Below are 18,612 nucleotides of genomic sequence, written 5' to 3' on the forward strand. Positions count from 1 at the left end.
AAATGGCAATTACAAGAATAATGTGATCGAATGAAATAAAGGTGAAATAAGTTATTATCTTAGGCTTTGTTTTCTAAATGAGTAAAATCAACAATGCTAAACCTGTATGTATATATGTATGTGTGTATGTATTTGTGGTGATGATGGAAGTTGGTATTTCAAATATGAGCAGGGTTACCATAGTGAAAAAGTTTCAGCAGAGCTTCCAGACTAAGACAGACTTAGAAACAGAATTTGCCATTAATTTCTGAAATAACATGCTATAACAAAGGAACGTTGTTATAGTAACAGAAGTAGAGCCCTTCAGCTTTGTAGGCATTAAAAAAAAGGAGAGAAATCCCCACTAATAACTAGAATATAAGATATATGAAACTAAAGAGCAATGCATAGAAAGTGAGCAGAGCAGTAGGAATTTGAGTGAGAACTATTAAAATAATTAGTTTGGGTCAAATGGTATTTCTATTTGAAACTTTTTGAGAAAGTGCCATACAGCCTTCCATAGTGGTTGCACCATTTAACACTCCCACCAACACTGAATAACGGTCTCAGTTTCTCTGCAACCTCGCCAGCATTTGTTGTTTGCTGCTCTGTTAAATTTTGCTATTCGTACTGGAGTGAGATGATGTCTCATAGCTGTTTTTATTTGCATGTCTCTAAGAGCTAGGGATTTTGAGCATTTCTTCATGTATTTTTTGGCCATCTGAATACCCTAACGAAACCATAACTGCCACCGAGGCAGATATATGTACACCCATGTTTACTGAGGCTTTGTTCACAATAACAAAGAGTTGGAAACAACGTAAGTGCCCATCAACAAATGAATGGACAGAGAAGCTCTGGTATATTCACACAATGGAATACTATGCTGCATTGAAAAACAAGGAACTTATGCAATATTATTCAAAACGGGTGACCCTGGAGGACATTATGCAGAAGAAAGATCTCAGTCACAAAAGGACAAATACTGCATAGTGCCACTGTTGTAGAACACGACTGATATCAGGGTTGGGGAGAGACTGAGAAAAATTGGATAAATTATGTATACTGCATTGAAACAGATAAGGGAGAGAACAGTTTAAAAATTATATATGATTGTGTATTATAGTTATGACAAGAGTCCAGAATTCATAGTGGAGTATACCCAGTGGGGTGGGGAGGGGGAGATTGTATACTTGTATACCAATAAAGGAATTTTTCTTTTACTTTTCAAGGAAAGGAGCAAACTGGGAGGCAGGGGGTGGGGAAAGGTGGGCAGGGAGAAAAGTGTAACAATGAATGAATGGAAATCCAATATCTCTGTAAATGTTCATTAAAATAAAAATATATAAATAAATAAATTTTAAAAAGACCATTTTAAAAAAGACAAAAAAAAATAATTAGTTTGGGAGCCACAGGAGCAGTGAGCTATGGACCCCGATGGGAGCCACGAGCTGAGCAATGGCAGAAGCTGTTTTTCAGGCATGGCAGGCACCACCAGCCAAGCCTCCCTGGGAACCACCTGCCAGGAGCAAGCAGGACAGTGGGGATTTGACTATGTTTACTCAAGCCCCACTGGACCCAGAGCCCAACGAGACCCAGAGTCTCGCCATGCCTGTTCTGGCCCACACGTGTGCCCCCCAATCCAGTCAACTAACTTGATTTTAATTAAGAGTATTTCATCTGATTTAGCTGCAATAAGAGGTTGTTCTCACAGGTCCTGAACTGAACCTTCCCTTGGGTTAGAAGTTTGAACAAAAACCCAGGTAGGGTAGCTGCCCCATGCTCTTCTAGAACAGTGACTTCATATAAGACGCTATCATTACCTCAGGCTTGAAAAACTCTACCATAGCAATGCCACAGAAGAAGCAGGCTACTATACAACCTACACAGATGCAAAGCACACTGTCACCCCCAAAAGGTGACACAGTACCTATGGATTTCCTGAAGCCAGAAAGTCTGATAGTACTTTGTGACACAGAATTTAAAAGAATAATGATTTAATATTTTCAATGGGTGAAAAAATAAACTCGATAGAATTATAGGACATCACAAGCAAAAACCAGGAGGAGCTCAAAAAATAATGCAAAACACTTCAGATAAAACAAACGAGGCATTAGCAGCCCTGGAAAAAACAAGAAACTGCTATCCAAATATGAAGTCCAATGTTTCGGATACTGTCAACATGATGGAGGGACACAAGAGCTGAAAAGAGTTGAAGAGATGCAACATAGAACCAGTGAATTACAAGACAGAATTGTCACCACTGATTTACTAGAGCAAAAAGCAGAATTAAAAAGGAAGGAAAAAGAAGAAAACCTAATGTAAGATGGATCTTGGCAGAAAGGAGAGAATACCAGAAAAATGTCTATCTGTGCTTCATTGACTATGCAAAGGCTTTTTACTGTGTGGATCACAACAAGCTATGGCTGATTCTGAGAAGAATGGGAATCCCAGAACATTTGATTGTGCTAATGCGAAACCTATACTTGGACCAAGAGGCAGTCGTCAGAACAGAGCAAGGAGACACTGGATGGTTCGAAATCAAGAAAGGGGTCCATCAGGGATGTGTTTTGTCTCCATGCCTTTTCAATCTTTATGCAGAACAGATCATTCGAGATGCTGAGCTGTAAAGGAGGAATGTGGCAGAATCATCAACAACCAGCATTATGCAGATGACACAACCCTGCTTGCTGAAATTGAGGAGGACTTGAAGTGCTTGCTGCAGAAGGTCAGGGACTACAGCCTTCAATATGGATTGAAGCTCAGTATCAAGAAAACAAAGATTCTCACCCCTGGGCCAATTGGCAGCATCAGTATGGATGGTGAAGAGATTGAGATAGTTAACAGTTTTAGTTTGCTTGGCTCCACAGTCAACACTCTTGGTAACAGCAGCCAGGATATCAGGAGACGAATTGAATTGGGAAAGTCAGCTGTGAGGGACCTCTCAAGAGTACTGAAGTGCAACGACGTCAGGCTGGAGACTAAGGTGTGCCTGATCCAGGCTATAGTCTTTGCAATTACATGCTATGCATTGGAGAGTTGGAGAGTGAATAGGGATGATAGAAAGATAATTGATGCCTTTGAGCTGTGCTGCCGGAGAAAAGTGTTGAACATACCACGGACTGCTAGGAGAACAAACAGGTTTGTCCTGGAGAAGGTGAAGCCAGAATGTTCCCTGGAGTCAAGGATTCTGAAGCTTCATCTGACATACTTTGGGCATGTTGCAAAGAGGGACTGGTCCTTGGAGAGGGACATCATGTTTGGTAGAGTGGAGGGACAGCGCAGGAGAGGAAGACCCTCGATGAGATGGATCGATTCTGTGAGTGGAGTGCTGGGAATGAACATGTTTGAGACAGTGAGGTTGCGTTTAGGGCTCTTGTACATAGGGTCTCTATGGGTCACAAACGACTCAATGGCACATAACAACAATAATAACAATTGGTTGTGCTCGATTCAAAGGCAGTCATCAAGTCACCAGAGCTCCACTGCAGCAATAGCAAACTTTAAAGGGAAAGGCATGATAAATGGTGGCAAGGATGTTGAGAGAATGGAACTCATGTACTGCTGGTGCATGGATTGTAAAATGGTACAACCACTATGGAAAACAGTTTGTAATTTCCTCAAAAAGTATAATACAGAAATCCCATATAGCCCAGCTATTCTACTACTAAATATATTCCCTAAAAAAAATCAGGATCGAGACATAAACAGAGATAGGCACTATCTGATATATTCACCACAGCATTTATCACAACAGCAAGAAAAAGAAAATGGCCCAAATGTCCATCACAAGTTGATGTACAGAGAAATGGTAGTACATTCACACAATAGAGTACTATGCACCACTCAAGAACAATGAAGAATTTATAAAATACTATGCAACATGGGGTGAGCCTAGAAGACATCATCCTTTGTGGTCACAAAAAGACAAATACTGTATCAAGAGAGCAAATGGGGGAGTGGTGGGGTTTGGGCATGGGAAGAGCAGTAATGAAATGCACAAAAAATCTAAAGAATCAAAAGAAGGGAGGACCAACCAAGAATTAATGAGAGGACAATATGGCTATAAGAATTAGCAAGTTAGAACAGGATACTATTTAAAAGAGGAGGGAGGGAGAGGAGGAAGTTTGGAGCAAGGTAAGGAAGAACAAAACCACTAGGGCAGCAGACATTAGTGAACAGATGGTGGAAGGGTGAAGAAGGAGGCAAGATGTAATAGGAATTTGATGAGATGGGTGATAAAAGGCATTGGTAAATAGTAATCCATTAGGTAAAACACAATGTTTATTAATGGTTTTATAAAATACAATGACACAACGTACAAGAGTGAAACAGTGCATATAGTGACAGTATGAAAATAAAAATATTTTAAGAAGGGGGCATCTTGGAGTGATAGAAATGTTCTAAGTCTGGTAATAGTTGTATAACTCTACTATAACAAAAATAAACAAATTGTGGACTTCATAGCAAACACCCTCACAATGTTATTTTAAAACACATAAGTTGATATAGTGTTAAAATTTAAGTATCACTATAAAAGTAATTTTAAACACTTGAATTTTTGTAGGTTCTAATTACCATATCAGGACCACACGGTGTGCCATCTTCTACAAATGTCTCATCTCTGTCGCTTGGTTCAAGGTACGTTGTTATTGAACGAGGTCTTTCATTGATATTATGTGCAGATACACAAATTGCATCTCGTATATGTGAATAAATCACAGATAAATTTTCACGTCTTATTAAATCTTTGTGTGGCCATGCACAAACTAATTTTCCACATAAAACATTGCTAAATGCATAAGACAGAGAAAACAAATTTCTTTCTTTAGTGATTGAAATACATAAATTGTTGGAATAGTTAATTGAGACAAAAAAAGTGTTAAAAATTTAGCTCAAATCTAACAATATTCTTTATTCAGGGTCCCATGCACAAAGAGAGACAACTTTCTTTGTGCATGGGACTTAGGATTTGGCATGTTTTGTTTGTTAGGCAACATGACAAGTGAGAATTTAATGACATATGCATAATGACAACCTTATATTCCTTCATAGATCTATCCTATGCTATTTTTTTTAAAAAGTGAGCAAAAGAGGAAAGTTACCTCTGTGACCTTTAATTTTTTCATCAGTTAAATGTCATAAATTATTACATGTTTTCTGCATATGATATATAAATTGTTTAGCACAAGGAAGTAGCTAAGAGAATATGCCATCCCCTTTTCCTTATGAATCAGGGTGAAGTCTCTCTCAGGGAGGAGTGATAGGGAATGGCAAAGGACATACTGACATAGGAGATTAGTCAGAACTGGCTTCGACAAGCACTGTGGCAATTGGACAATTAAAACAAACATTCGGGGGTGGGGAAGAAGAATGAACTGGGGAGGAGGGTAGAGAAAACAGTGCAACAATGAATGAATGAAAACCCAAAATCTCTGTAAATTTTGACTAAAACTAATAAAACTTAATAATAATTAAAAAAAATAAATTGTTTAGCACAGTTTCTAGCTCATCACAGCAATAAAGGGAGTTCAACTTTGATGAATGGTTGTTGAAATCTCAACACTAAGCACTGAGCAAATGCTATTTATTATTTACATGATGTAAACATAAAAAGGCTGATATAAAATTTCACTTTACTGTGTATATAACATATGCTAGGGTCTCAGCAATAAATAACGTACATTTAAAACAAAATTAGTTTTCTAAATACATACGGAAAGACACAAAATTCCTTGCCACAATTTCCATATCGATCCCTTCTGCCATTAATTTCCTCGAAACAATAAAAAGGAGCACCTAAAGAATCTTAAATAGGAAAAACCCCAAAATAAGTAAATGCTAATATAAGATTATTTATATTAAACTATTATACTTACATAAAGTTCATCTAGAAATTTTTATATTATTAGTATAGTAATTAATATATTAAATTATATTATCCATGTTATTGTGGTTAGATGCCGTCAAGTTGAGTATGACTCATAGCAACCCGATGAACAAAAGATGTGAACTCTCTCCTATCCTGTGCCATCCTCACACTTCCTGACACATAAAAGCCATCGCAGCAGTTGCTGTGTCAGTCTACCTGGTTGAGAGTCTTCCTCTACTTACTGACCCTCTACCCTTCCCAGCATCATTCTTCTCCAGGGAATAACCTTCCTAGCAACATGCCCAAAGTATGTGAAGCAAAACCTCATAATTCTTACCTCCAAAGAGCACTCAGGTTGCACCCTCTACAAGAGATATCTGTTTGTTTTCTTGGCCATTCATGGGATATTCAGTGCTCTTCTCCAACACCACAGCTCAAAGGCCTCAATCCTTTCTTTGCCATTCATATTCATTGTCCAGCTCCCACATGCATAGCAAGTAATTAGAAAGACTAGTTCTCAAACTGGTATCATTATTCCTCAATAATTTGGAGATGTCCCTATTGGCAGATTTTCCCAGTGTAATGTGTCTCCTTATTTCCTGATTGTTGGTACCAAGGACCTATGACTCAATGACACTCAGCAACAACATAGAGAGAGCTCACTTGGCCTGGTGGACAGAAAGTGATGCTACAAAGCCAAAGGTGGGTGATTTTAATCTGCGCCCCTCAAGTATAGTTTTAATTGGTTTTGGTCAAACATTCTTTTAAATAGTGTAGAACTGGTCTGTTCATTTGCTGCATAGAGGTAACTCGTGGTTGCTGTGATACTGAACACTGTGACACTGATATGTCAAATGTGATAATGGTTATCCATGGTGGATAGTGTTTGGTTGAGCTCCCTTGTTAGAACAAGCTTGGAAGTAAGAGTGGCATCCATTTCCAAAATTGCTTGCCTCCGGAAACTCAGTGAACATGGAAAAATGATGAAAGTTATACAAGTGTCCAGGTCTTTTGTTCTTTGAGTTGTTGTGAGTTGTCTATGACTCAATGACACTTAACAACAACAACAAGAAGGAAGCAGAATGGGCCATCTATTTCTTAAATAACAGGACTTTGAAAACCTTATGAACTCTAAAGGAATGAACATAGTTATAGTAGAGTAGAGTTAGAGTCTAGATGGGAAGTAAGTTGAAATGAGAAAAAACAATAACAAACATAGTTTAATCCTTGGAACATGGAATGTACATAGCTTGAACGTTGGAAAATAGGAAATTGTTAAACATTAAATGGAATGCAAGACCATCAGCATATTAGGCATTAGTGAGATGAGCTTTGGCTACTCTGAATTAGATAATCAGGTGGTAATAGTATACAGAGAATGGAAAAACAGAAGAAGAACAGTGTTGCATTCATAGTAAAAAAATCAATTTCAGGTTCTACCTTGAAACACAGTGTTGTCAGATAGGATAGTATCCATATGTATATAATGAAAATTTATTAATAAGACTGTTTTTCAAATAGACACATATCTGGAGCCAAAGAGAAAGAAACTGAAAATTTTTACCAAATCTTGCAGTCTGAAATGGACTGAACATGAAATCAAGATGTGTCTATGATAATTGGTGACTGGAATGCAGAAGTGGGAAAAAGTGAAGAAGGACTGTGGTTGCTGTTGTTGTTAGGTGCCGTCAAGTATGACTCAGTGACCCCATTAACAAAAGATCTGAGCCATCCTCACACTTCTTATGCAAGAACCCATTGCAGAACTCATCGTGCCAATCCACTCTTCCCAACATCATGTCCCTCTCCAAGGAATAACACCTCCTAGCAACATGCACAAAGTGTGTGAAGCAAAGCATCAGAATTCTTGCTTCCAAAGAGCACTCAAGCGGCACCCTCTCCAAGAGATATCTGTTTGTTTTCTTGGCCATTCAGTGCTCTTGTCTAAAACCTCAGCTCAAAGACCTCATGTCTTTTTCTGTCATCCTTACTCACTGTCCAGCTTTTGGATGCACAACAAGTGACTGAAAATATTATAGTCTGTATCAGACACACTTTTGTCCTCAAACTGACATCGTTATGCCTCAATAACTTGAAGAGGTCCCTAACTGCAGATATTTCCCAGGGCAAGACATCTCCTTATTTCCGGTGCGCTAGTACTAAGGGTGTTAATTGTGGAGCCAAGCAAGATGAAGCTGTTAAGAGGTTCAATAGCCTCTCCAACCATCCTGACACTGTCTATTGATCCAGTGGTAAGAATCTTTGTTTACTTGACATTGAGATACAATACGTACTGAAGACTGTATTCCTTGATCTTCTACAAGTGCTTCAAATCCTCCTAAGGTTGTCTCATTTGAATAATGCATGTTTTTGATGAGTCTCCTTCCAAACCTGATGTCACTTTCCTCTTTACAGAGTCCAGCTTCTCAGATAATTTGCTCAGCATACAAATTGAATAGCTATGGAGAGAGAATATAACCCTGATCCAGGACTCCCTTCTCAACTTTAGAATATCTAGTGTTCCCCTGCCCTATTCACACAACAGGAAAATAGGGGCTTGATGATAGAAATTAAGCTGGAAATAAAAAGATTGAATTTTGTGTTTGTAATGATGTATTCATTGCAAAATACCTTTTGTAAAAGACACAGAATGACAACTTTAATATTATCCCTAAAGATGTTTATGATCCCTCTTTGGTATCAACAAGCTAACTGAAGGTTATGTCCAGAATTAAATCTCATTATTTTAAGAAAGTTAAATTTTGCTATATACTAAAGAGAAAGTAGAAGCCATTACAAACAATAATAACAAAAAATAACACAACCTCCAAAGAAACCACCACATTATCAGAATGTCTCTTTATTGCTAGGGGGGAAAAAAACCCCACAAAAACCCAAACCACTCATTGCCTTCTTTATTTTTCCTAAATTCTGCCTTATTCTGCCTTAGGTCTCTATCCAAGAAGAGTAAAAAGGAAGAAAATATATTTTACTCTTGACCCAAACAATGTCATAGAGTCATATCAATTGTATAATGCTGATATCACACTCAAAGATTATTAGACTTAACTTGCTTCAAACCAGAGGCCTCATTGTTTCCTAGTATCACTAAAAGATAATTTTTAAAATTTTGTTAGAGGGAACTTCAATGGTCATTAATTTCAACACTTATATATAATTAAACCACACACACACATTTCCAATAGCTGTCTCATCATGAGTTGGTGGTTTAGGAATGCTTGGATTAAGCAGAATCCATTGTCACCAATAATTCTCATTTGAAAATGCCTACTATGGAAACTCACTCAATTTGTAACTATTTGTGCTTTATTGCAATCAAAACCCTGCTTAGATTATATCTGAATATCCTATTTTCCAAGATTCTATGAAAGGCTGGGCTGAGGGTCATGCAAAATGTGAAAGAGGGGAGGTGCAAAACTGATTAATCAAAATAAGTTACATTTTGATGCAGCACATATGACAATCAAAATGAATATGGGAGAGGAAATCCATGATTACTAAAAATACTAAACCATAAATAAGGGAGGACTTCAGTTTTATTGCTCTGCATTACTGTGCAAAGGGATGACAACCCTTCCCTGGATTCACCTGAGAAAGGAGTGTCCTGTTGCAGCAGCCACAATTCTGAGTGAACAGAGCAATTTCCTAGCTGCGAAGTAAAAGATTTGAGGAACGTGAAAGGATCTCCCACGCATTGAGCAACATATCCATCTTCCCCAGTGGTTGGTCTTTGCTCAATTTCTAAGGCCCAGGATGGCAGGTAGTCTACCTTTATTTTTAGGTATATTAATAAACAAATTTGTTGTGGATGAAGTGCAGCGAGAGAATTCTTCAGGATGATGAAAATCTGTCTAATATATTTTTGGCATGTTGTCAGGAAGCTTCAGTCCCTAGAAAATAGTTTCATGCTAAGAAAGGTAGAGGGGTCATCACAGTAGAAGAAGACACTCAACAATATGGAATGACACGGTGACTGTAACAATGAGTGTAAACACAGCAGGTGGTAAGGATGGCACAAGACTGGGAAAAAATTTTGATCTGTTATATAATAGAGTTGACTTTATGGCACCTAACAACAAAAAAAGTGGGTCAACCAAATGATTTTTGTTGTCATAAATAACTACAGGGATATTTTTATAAATCACATTAAGTTTCTACTGAAATACTTAAAAAAATTATATTGACAGTGACCCTCTCTTCCAGTGTCACATAGCACAGTGCGAACTTCAATTCTACCTCCATCCACCTGTGAAACCAGTGGGTTAGGAGTTTAGTGATCGGCTTTGTGGACAATGAGCCCCAAATTCACATGTACCACAGCTCCTATTTATAAGTTTTTCTCTTTAGGAGTCACAAGAGTCGAGGTGTAAATGCAATAAAACAGAAGCATCAGTTTGTTGTTGCTGTTGTTAGGTGTCATTAAGTACAACTCATAGTGACCCCAGAACAACAGATATGAACCCTGTCCTATCCTGTGCCAGCTTCACCATCTCTGGTACACTCAAAATCATAACTGCAGTCACTGAGTCAATCCACCTGGTGGAGGGTCTTGCTCTTCTTCTTCACTTATCCACCTTCCAAAACATGATGTCTTTCTCCAAGGAATAAGATGCCCAAAGCATGGGGGCAGGGGCAAAGCTTCACCATCCTTGCCTCCAAAGAATACTAGCTTTGCACTCTCCGTGACATATATGCTAGTTCTTTTGGCAGTCTGTAGGATACTCAGTACTCTTCTCCAACAACACAGCTCAAGGGCATCATTTTTTCTTTTGTTATTCACTGTCATCATTCAGCTTCCAGGAGCATAACTGAAAGGCCCATGGTCTGAATCAAGTGCACCTTAGTCATCAAACTAACATCACTGCTTCTCAGTAATTTGGAAAGGTTCCAAACTGCAGACTTTCCCAGTGTAATGTTTCTCCTGATGTCCCGACTGGTGATGAAAAGTGTACTGATTTTCGATTTAAATAAGGTGAATTTATCGACAGTTTCTATCCTTTCTCCATCTATTATGATGTCACCTATTGATCCATGGTAAAAATTCTGTATCCTTGATGTTGAGATACAATTCGTACTGAAGGCTGAAGTGAATGATCTGCAACAAATGTCTGAGGTCCTCTGCACTTTCAGCAAGCGAAGTTATGTCATCTGCTAAGGTCTTCTTCCAATCCTGATACTACATTCTTCTTCATAGAATCCAGCTTCTCGAATAATTTCGTGTGTGTGTGTGTGTGTGTGTGTGTGTGTGTGTGTGATAGGTAATTCTAGTGGCCTAATGGCAAGAAGCTGCACTACAATCCTGAAGGCATGGGGTTCAACTGTTCTGCAGGAAATGAATGAGCAATTTACTCCCCGGTGATTAATTGTCTCTGGAAACAAGCTATGGGTCAATGTCAACTCCACAGTACCAAACAACAATCTTAAGATAACTGAATCTCATGAAATTTAAATCTTTAACCTTCAATGACCTGATATCATCAGTGGCTTTTGGACCAAGACTCTCCTGTGACTTTTAATTATGCAAAAACTAAAATCTATTGCTATTAATTTAGTTCTGACTTACAGTGAACTTCTATCTGGTTTCTGAAACTACGAATCCTTACAGAAAGAAACTGTCACTTTTTCCTCTGGATCCACTGGTAGATTAAACCTGGTGACCTTTTGGGTTACCAACCTGGTTAGCAGTTTATTAATACGCTATCTGCTATGCTACCAGGGCAAGGGTTCAATAAAATCCAGGATTTGGTGGTTCTGCAACAAGAAGGATATGGTTTGAGATCCACTATTTGGCCTTCTGGCACTGTGAGGAAAATGCAGTATTCTTGTTTCCTTTGGAAATAAGTCCCTTGGTATCTACACTCAGTGTCACTTAACTTCTAACTGTAGAAGATGTGATGAAAAATGTCAAGAGTATTTGAAGGAAAATCATATCACTAATTAGAGATATTTATCTTTTTACATGGGATTATATATAGGTTCATTTTAAAAGAGAATCTTTATATATCATATCAAGCCCAATGGTGCAAGGGAATACTGGCTGAGGTAAGAAATCAGTTTTTATTTCTCTAGACACTGTAAACATAAAGCAAGCTATGAGGCCTTTCTTGACCTCTTATTGCAAGCAAAGAACAGCTGAAGTACACAGACTTTAGTAGCCCTCATCTAAATTATGATGTTACTGTTGTTGTGTACCGTCAGGTTGGAAGTGACCTACAACTCCAGCAGGGTTCCACAGGGTTCCACAGGAGATTGCCCATCTTCTCACGGAGTACCTGGTAGAATGCAACCACGTGCTTTAGGGATTGAAGTGTAGTTTTTTTACCACTAGGCCATCATGTTGTTGTTATGTGCCATCAAGTCGCTTCTGACTCATAGCGACCCGATGTACAACAGCCCTACCCTGCTCTATCCTGTGCCAATTGAACTGCCTCTGAAATACCCATCCCGATTACCCCAGTAACTAAATCAATCCACCTCATAGAGGGTTTCCCCCTCTTGTGCCATCCCTCCACCCTCCCAAGCATGATGTCCCTCTCCAAGGACCTGTCCCTCCTTACAACTTGTCCAAAGTATGTCAGACAAAGCCCCAGAATCCTTGCCTCCAAGGAGCAGCCTGGTTAACCCTCTCCGGAATGAATCTGTTTGTTTTTTTGGCAGTCCATGCTACATTCAATACTCTTCTCCAGCACCACAGCTCAAAGGCATCAATTCTCCTTCTATCCTCCCTAGTCATTGTCCAACTCTCTGATGCATAACAAGCGATTGCAAAGACCATAGCCTGTATCAGATGCACCTTAATCTCCAGAGTGACACAATTGCTCTTCAGTACCCTGGAGAGGTCCCTAATAGCACACTTTCCCACTTATGAAATAGCAGGTCTATGAAAACCCTATATACAATGGACCACACATAGACTAACAGAGAGGGCAACTAAGGTAGAACTTCCAAGTATGGAAATACAAAGGAAGAGGAATAGTTGTAAGCAGACACTAGTGATTGGAACATGGAATGTGAGAACCATGAATGTAGAAAAATTTGATATTGTTAAGAAAGAAATGGAACTCATAAATATTGACATAACTAGTCATTGGAGAGATGAGATGGACTGGCATGGGGCATTTTGATTCAGATGATCATATGATATATTACTCCAGAGACGAAAAGGCGAGAAAAAATGGGTTGCTTTCATAGTTAAAAAAAGTAATTTCTAGATACACCTTGAAGTACAACATTGTAAGTGACAGGATAATATCCATACACTTACAAGGAAATCCAGTGAATACCACTATCATTCAGATATATGCACCAACAACCAGAGCCAAAGAAGAAATAGATGATTTCTACCAACTTCTATAGTCGGAGATCGATTGAACATGCAATCAAGGTGCATTGATAATAGTGGGTGACTGGAATGCAAAAGTTGAGAACAGAGAAGAATCAGTAGTTGGAAAACATGGACTTAGTGACAGAAATGAAGCTGGAGATAGAATGATTGAATTTTGCACAATCAATGAGTTATTTATTGCAAATATGTTTTATGAGAAACATAACTGCAGGTTATACACATGGAATTCACCTGATGGTATGCATAGGAATCAGATTGATTACATCTGAGGAAAGAACTGCTGGAGAAGCTAGGCCACCATAGCTCCCTAAATTACTATAGTATTAAAATTTTACATTCAACAAATAATTTAAAAATCACTTTCCCTCATTTGTTGTAAGCAAAATAGAGACCTTCTATTAAGTCTAATATATAGCCACATTTTGTTATTCTAGAGATTTTATCAATCTTTGCTACTTGTCTCAAAGTGAGAAAATATATTTTAATAGGTGAATACCATGATATATAGTTTGCCTGTGGCCCAAGTCTCAAATATAATAACTGAAATTGTTTCCATATGTAGCTTTGTACTGAGAAACCCTTAGAAGGCTTTTGACTGCGTGGATCACAACAAGCAGTGGGCTAACTTTGAGAAGAATGGCAATCCCAGAACATTTGATTGTGCTAATGCAAAACCTATACTTGGACCAAGAGGCAGTTATCAGAACAGGGAGACACTGGATGGTTCAAAATCAAGAAAGGGGTCCGTCAGGGATGTATTTTGTCTCCATACCTTTTCAATCTGTATGCAGAATAGATCATCCGAGACGATGAGCTGTACAAGGAGGAATGTGGCATCAGGATTGGTAAAAGAACCGTCAACAACCTGCGTTATGCGGATGGCACAACCCTGCTTGCTGAAACTGAGGAGGACCTGAAGCACTTGCTATAGAAGGTCAAGGACTGCAGTCTTCAATATGGATTGAAGCTCAACATCAAGAAAACAAAGAGTCTCACCACTGGGCCAATTGGCAGCATCAGTATGAATGGTGAAGAGATTGAGATAGTTAACAGTTTTAGTTTTCTTGGTTCCACAGTCAACACTCTTGGTAACAGCAGCCAGGAAATCAGGAGATGAATTGCCTTGGGAAAGTCAGCTGTGAGGGACCTCTCAAGAGTACTGAAGTGCAATGACATCAGGCTGGAGTCTAAGGTGTGCCTGATCCAGGCTATCGTCTTTACAATTACGTGCTATGCATCAGAAAGTTGGACAGTGAATATGGTTGATAGAAAGAGAATTGATGCCTTTGAGGTGTGTTGCTGGATAAGAGTGTTGACTATATCATGGACTGCTAGGAGAACAAACAGGTTTGTCCTGGAGAGGGTCAAGGATTCTGAAGCTTCGTCTGACATACTTTGGGCATGTTGCAAGGAGGGACTGGTCCTTGGAGAGGGGCATCATGTTTGGAAGAGTGGAGGGATGGCACAGGAGAGGAAGACCTTCAGTGGGATGGATTGATTCTGTGAGTGGAGTGCTGGGAATGAGTGTGTTTGAGAAGGCGAGTTTGAAACATGATATAATGGCATTTAGGGCTCTTGTACATAGGGTGGCTATGAGTCACAAGTGGCTCGATGGTACATAACAGCAACAACAACAAGAAGGAAGACCCCAGGAATTGATGTTATACCAACTGACCTATTTCAACTAAGAGATGCTGCCCTAGATGTGCTCACCAAGTTGTACCAAGAAATCTGGAGAACAACCATGTGGCCAAGTGATTGGAAGAGATCTATATTTGTAGATATAGATACACTCCAAATAAAGGTGATCCCACAGAGTGTGGAAATTATCAAACAATATCATTAACATCACATGCAAGGAAGATTCTGAAGATTATCTAAAAATGACTAGAACAACACATCAACAGAGAACTACCAAGAGTGCAGGCTGGGTTTAGATGGGGTCGTGTTCCTAGGGATATTTTAGGTAATGTTAGATGGATCTTGGTTGAAAGCAAGGAGTACCAGTAAAATGTCTATCTTTGTTTCATTGATTAGCAAAGGCATTTGGCTGTGTGGATAATAAAAAACTGTGGCTGACTCTGAAAAGAATGGGAGTCCCAGAACACTTGATTGTGCTAATGTGAAACCTATACTTGGACCAGGAGATAGTCATCAGAACAGAGCAAGGAAACACTGCATGGTTCAAAATTGGGAAGGGTGTACCCCAGGGATGTATACTGTTTCCATACCTTTTCAATCTTTATGCAGAAGAGATTATCTCAGAGTTTGGTCTCTATGAGGAGAAATGTGACATCAGGATTGGAGGAAGAATCATCAACACTCTGTATTATCCAGAAGATACCACCGTGCTTGCCGAAACTGAGGAGGACCTTAGCACTTGCTGTGGAAGGTAAGGGACTGCAGTCTTCAGTATGGATTGAGGCTCAATATCAAGAAAACAAAGATTCTCAATCCTTGGCTGATTGGCAGCATTGTAGTGGATGGTGAAGAGATTGAGATTGTTCACAGTTTTGGTTTGCTTGGCTCCATATTCAACACTCTTGGCACCAGAAGCCAGGAAATTAAAAGCCGTTTTTCAATGGGAAAGTTTTCAGTTAAAGACCACTCTAAAGTACTGAAGTGCAATGATTTCAGTATGGAGACTAAGGTGTGCCTGATACATGCCATGGTCTTTGCAATCTCTTGCTATGCATTAGAGATCTGGACAATGACTAGGAATGATAGAAGGAGAATTGATGCCTTTGAGCTGTGGTGCTAGGGAAGAGTACTGAATATACCATGGACTGCTACAAAAACGAACAGGTTTGTCCTGGAGAAAGTGAAGACAGGCTGCTCCTTGGAGGCAAGGATTCTGAGGCTTTGTCCGATATGCTTTTGACATGTTGCAAGGAAGGACCAGTCCTTGGAGAGGGATGTCATGCTTGGGAGGGTGGGGGTACAGCACAGGAGAGGAAGACCCTCTATAAGATGGATTAATTCAGTGACTGGGTTAACAGGGGTAGGTGTGTCAGAGATAATGAGATTGGCACAGGATAGGGCAGAGTTTAGGGCTGTTGTGCATAGGGCCGCTGTGAGTTGCAGGCTACTTGACGGCACATAACAACAGGAACAGGAAGAAGGATTGGCCATCCATTTCTGAAAGGCCTTGGAAAACCGTATGCATAGTAGAGCACACTTAGAATAGACTAACAAATATGGCAACTGAGGCTGAGACCTTAGATTTGGGAGCACACAGGAGGAGGAACAGCTGTAAGCAGAAACTAATGATTGGAACGTGGAATGTGAGAAGCATGAAAGTAGGAAAACTAGACATTTTTAAGAAAGAAATGGAACTTGTAAATATTGACATATTAGGTATTAGTGAAATAAGGTGAATTAGCACTAGACATTTTGAATCAGATTATCATATGATCTACTATGTTGGAGATAAAAAGGTGAATATAAAATGAGGTCACTTCCATAGTTTAAAAAATGTTGTGAGTGAAAGTATAATATCCATATGTATAAAGTAAGATCTGTTAATATCACTATCATTCAAATTTATGCACCAACAACCAAAGCCAAAGAGGAGGAAATACATAATTTCTACCAACAGTTACAGTCAGAAATCAATTGAACATGTAACCAAGATGCACTATTAATGGGTGACTAGAACGCAAAAATTGGGAATCAGGAAGAAGGATCAGTAGGAGGAAATCAATCTTATTGTTATAGGAGAGGCTATCCCTTAGAGAGGGACACTATGCTTGGCAACCTGGAAGAAGGATCAGTAGGAGGAAATCAATCTTATTGTTATAGGAGAGGCTATCCCTTAGAGAGGGACACTATGCTTGGCAACCTGGAAGAAGGATCAGTAGGAGGAAAGTATGGACGTGATGACAGAAATGAGGCTGTGTATAGAATAAGAGAATTCTATATTATCAATGACTTATTCCTAGAAAATACATTTTTTAAGAAACAAACACAGGCTATACACATGGATTTCACCTGATGGTATGCACAGGAATCAGACTGATTATATATGTGGAAGGAATTGTTGGAGAAGTTCAAGATCAGCAATGAAAACTAGGCCAGGTGCTAATTGTGGAACAGACCATCAACTACTTATAGGCAAGTTCAAATTAAAGCTAAAGAAGGTTAAATCATATCCACAAGAATCAAAATTTTATCTTGAGCCTATCCTCCTTGAATATAAAGACTAACTCAGGAACAGGTCTGAGGCTTTGAACACTAATTAACGAAGACCAGATGAGCTGTGTAAAGATATATCTAAGAATATTGTTTATAAAGAATGCAAAAAGTCATTACTAAGAAGGAAGAACAAGAAGAAAAGACCTAAATGGATGTCAGAAGAAACTCTGAATATTATACTTAAGCACTGAGAAGCCAAAGTAAAGGGAAGAAATCAAGAAGTTAAGGAGCTGAATAGAAGATGTCAAAAAGCAGCTCAGGAAGACAACAAAAAGTATTACAATAAATTGTGTAAGTAGCTTAAGTCAGAAAATCAAAAAGGCCTAACTCAATCAGCATTTCTTAAGTTGAAGGAACTAAAGAACAAATTCAAGCCACGAGTTACAATGCTATGTATGGGCAGAATCTTGAGTGATTCAGAAAGCATTAAAAGAAGATGGAAAGAGTATACAGAGGCAATGCACCAAGAGAAAGAAGAAAAGGTTGACACAGAAGAATTTCAAGAAACGACATATGATCAAGTGGCAATGGTGATGAAACTCTGAAGGATTTGGCAAAAAAGAAAACCCTAGGAATTAAAGGAATACAAATTGAACTTTTCAACAAATCGATGCTTCTCTGATGTGCTCAGCAAGTTATGTCAAGAAATCTGGAGGACAACTTTGCCAATTGACTGTAAGAGATACTTATTTATTCCCATTTCAAATAAAGGTGACCAAACAGAGTGTGGAAATTATAAAATAATATCACTAATATCATACACTAGCAAAAAAGCAAACCAACTGAAAATAAAAAATGTATTTAAAATAAATAAGTTGATTGTTCAACAATCAACTTCAGGCCTGATTTTAATTGCTCATATTGAGTTTCTCCAATGGTTCTTGCCTTGGATATATTCCTTTCAATTCTTTGGTAGTCTATCTGGTGAAGTCCATTTAGATAGTAACCATATCTGCCTTTTATAAAGTATTTGAAGTAAATAGATTAATCCTGTGATCTCAACGCAGCCCAATTTCTGTCACAAAAAAGGCCACATTTTCCAATCACCAGTTCTTTGTGTCGTACTTTCGCATTCCAGCGAATGATTATAATTAATCCATTGTGATTGCATGTTCAATCAATTTAATCCTACAAAGCTGTTGTTGCTGTTGTTGTTATGTGCCATCGAGTCGTTTGCGACTCATAGCGACCCTATGCACAA

At 38.7% G+C, this 18,612-nt stretch overlaps 1 protein-coding gene across 1 annotated transcript in view; it reads right to left on the minus strand.

Moving 5' to 3' along the window:
• Window positions 1-4,524: 4,524 nt before the first annotated feature.
• LOC102846892 (disintegrin and metalloproteinase domain-containing protein 5-like) overlaps window positions 4,525-18,612 on the minus strand; it is a 131,671-nt gene continuing 117,583 nt past the window's right edge. The window contains exons 14-15 of the mRNA XM_006900304.1: window positions 5,697-5,787; window positions 4,525-4,771 (exon numbers count right to left, since the gene is read on the minus strand). Coding sequence (XP_006900366.1) covers window positions 4,525-4,771; window positions 5,697-5,787 — 338 coding nt within the window. The remainder of the gene's footprint in view (window positions 4,772-5,696; window positions 5,788-18,612) is intronic.

The sequence above is a fragment of the Elephantulus edwardii genome, unplaced genomic scaffold (genome assembly GCF_000299155.1).
Source record: "Elephantulus edwardii isolate Elephantulus edwardi_28Jun2011 unplaced genomic scaffold, EleEdw1.0 scaffold00279, whole genome shotgun sequence".
NCBI classification, from domain to species: domain Eukaryota; kingdom Metazoa; phylum Chordata; class Mammalia; order Macroscelidea; family Macroscelididae; genus Elephantulus; species Elephantulus edwardii.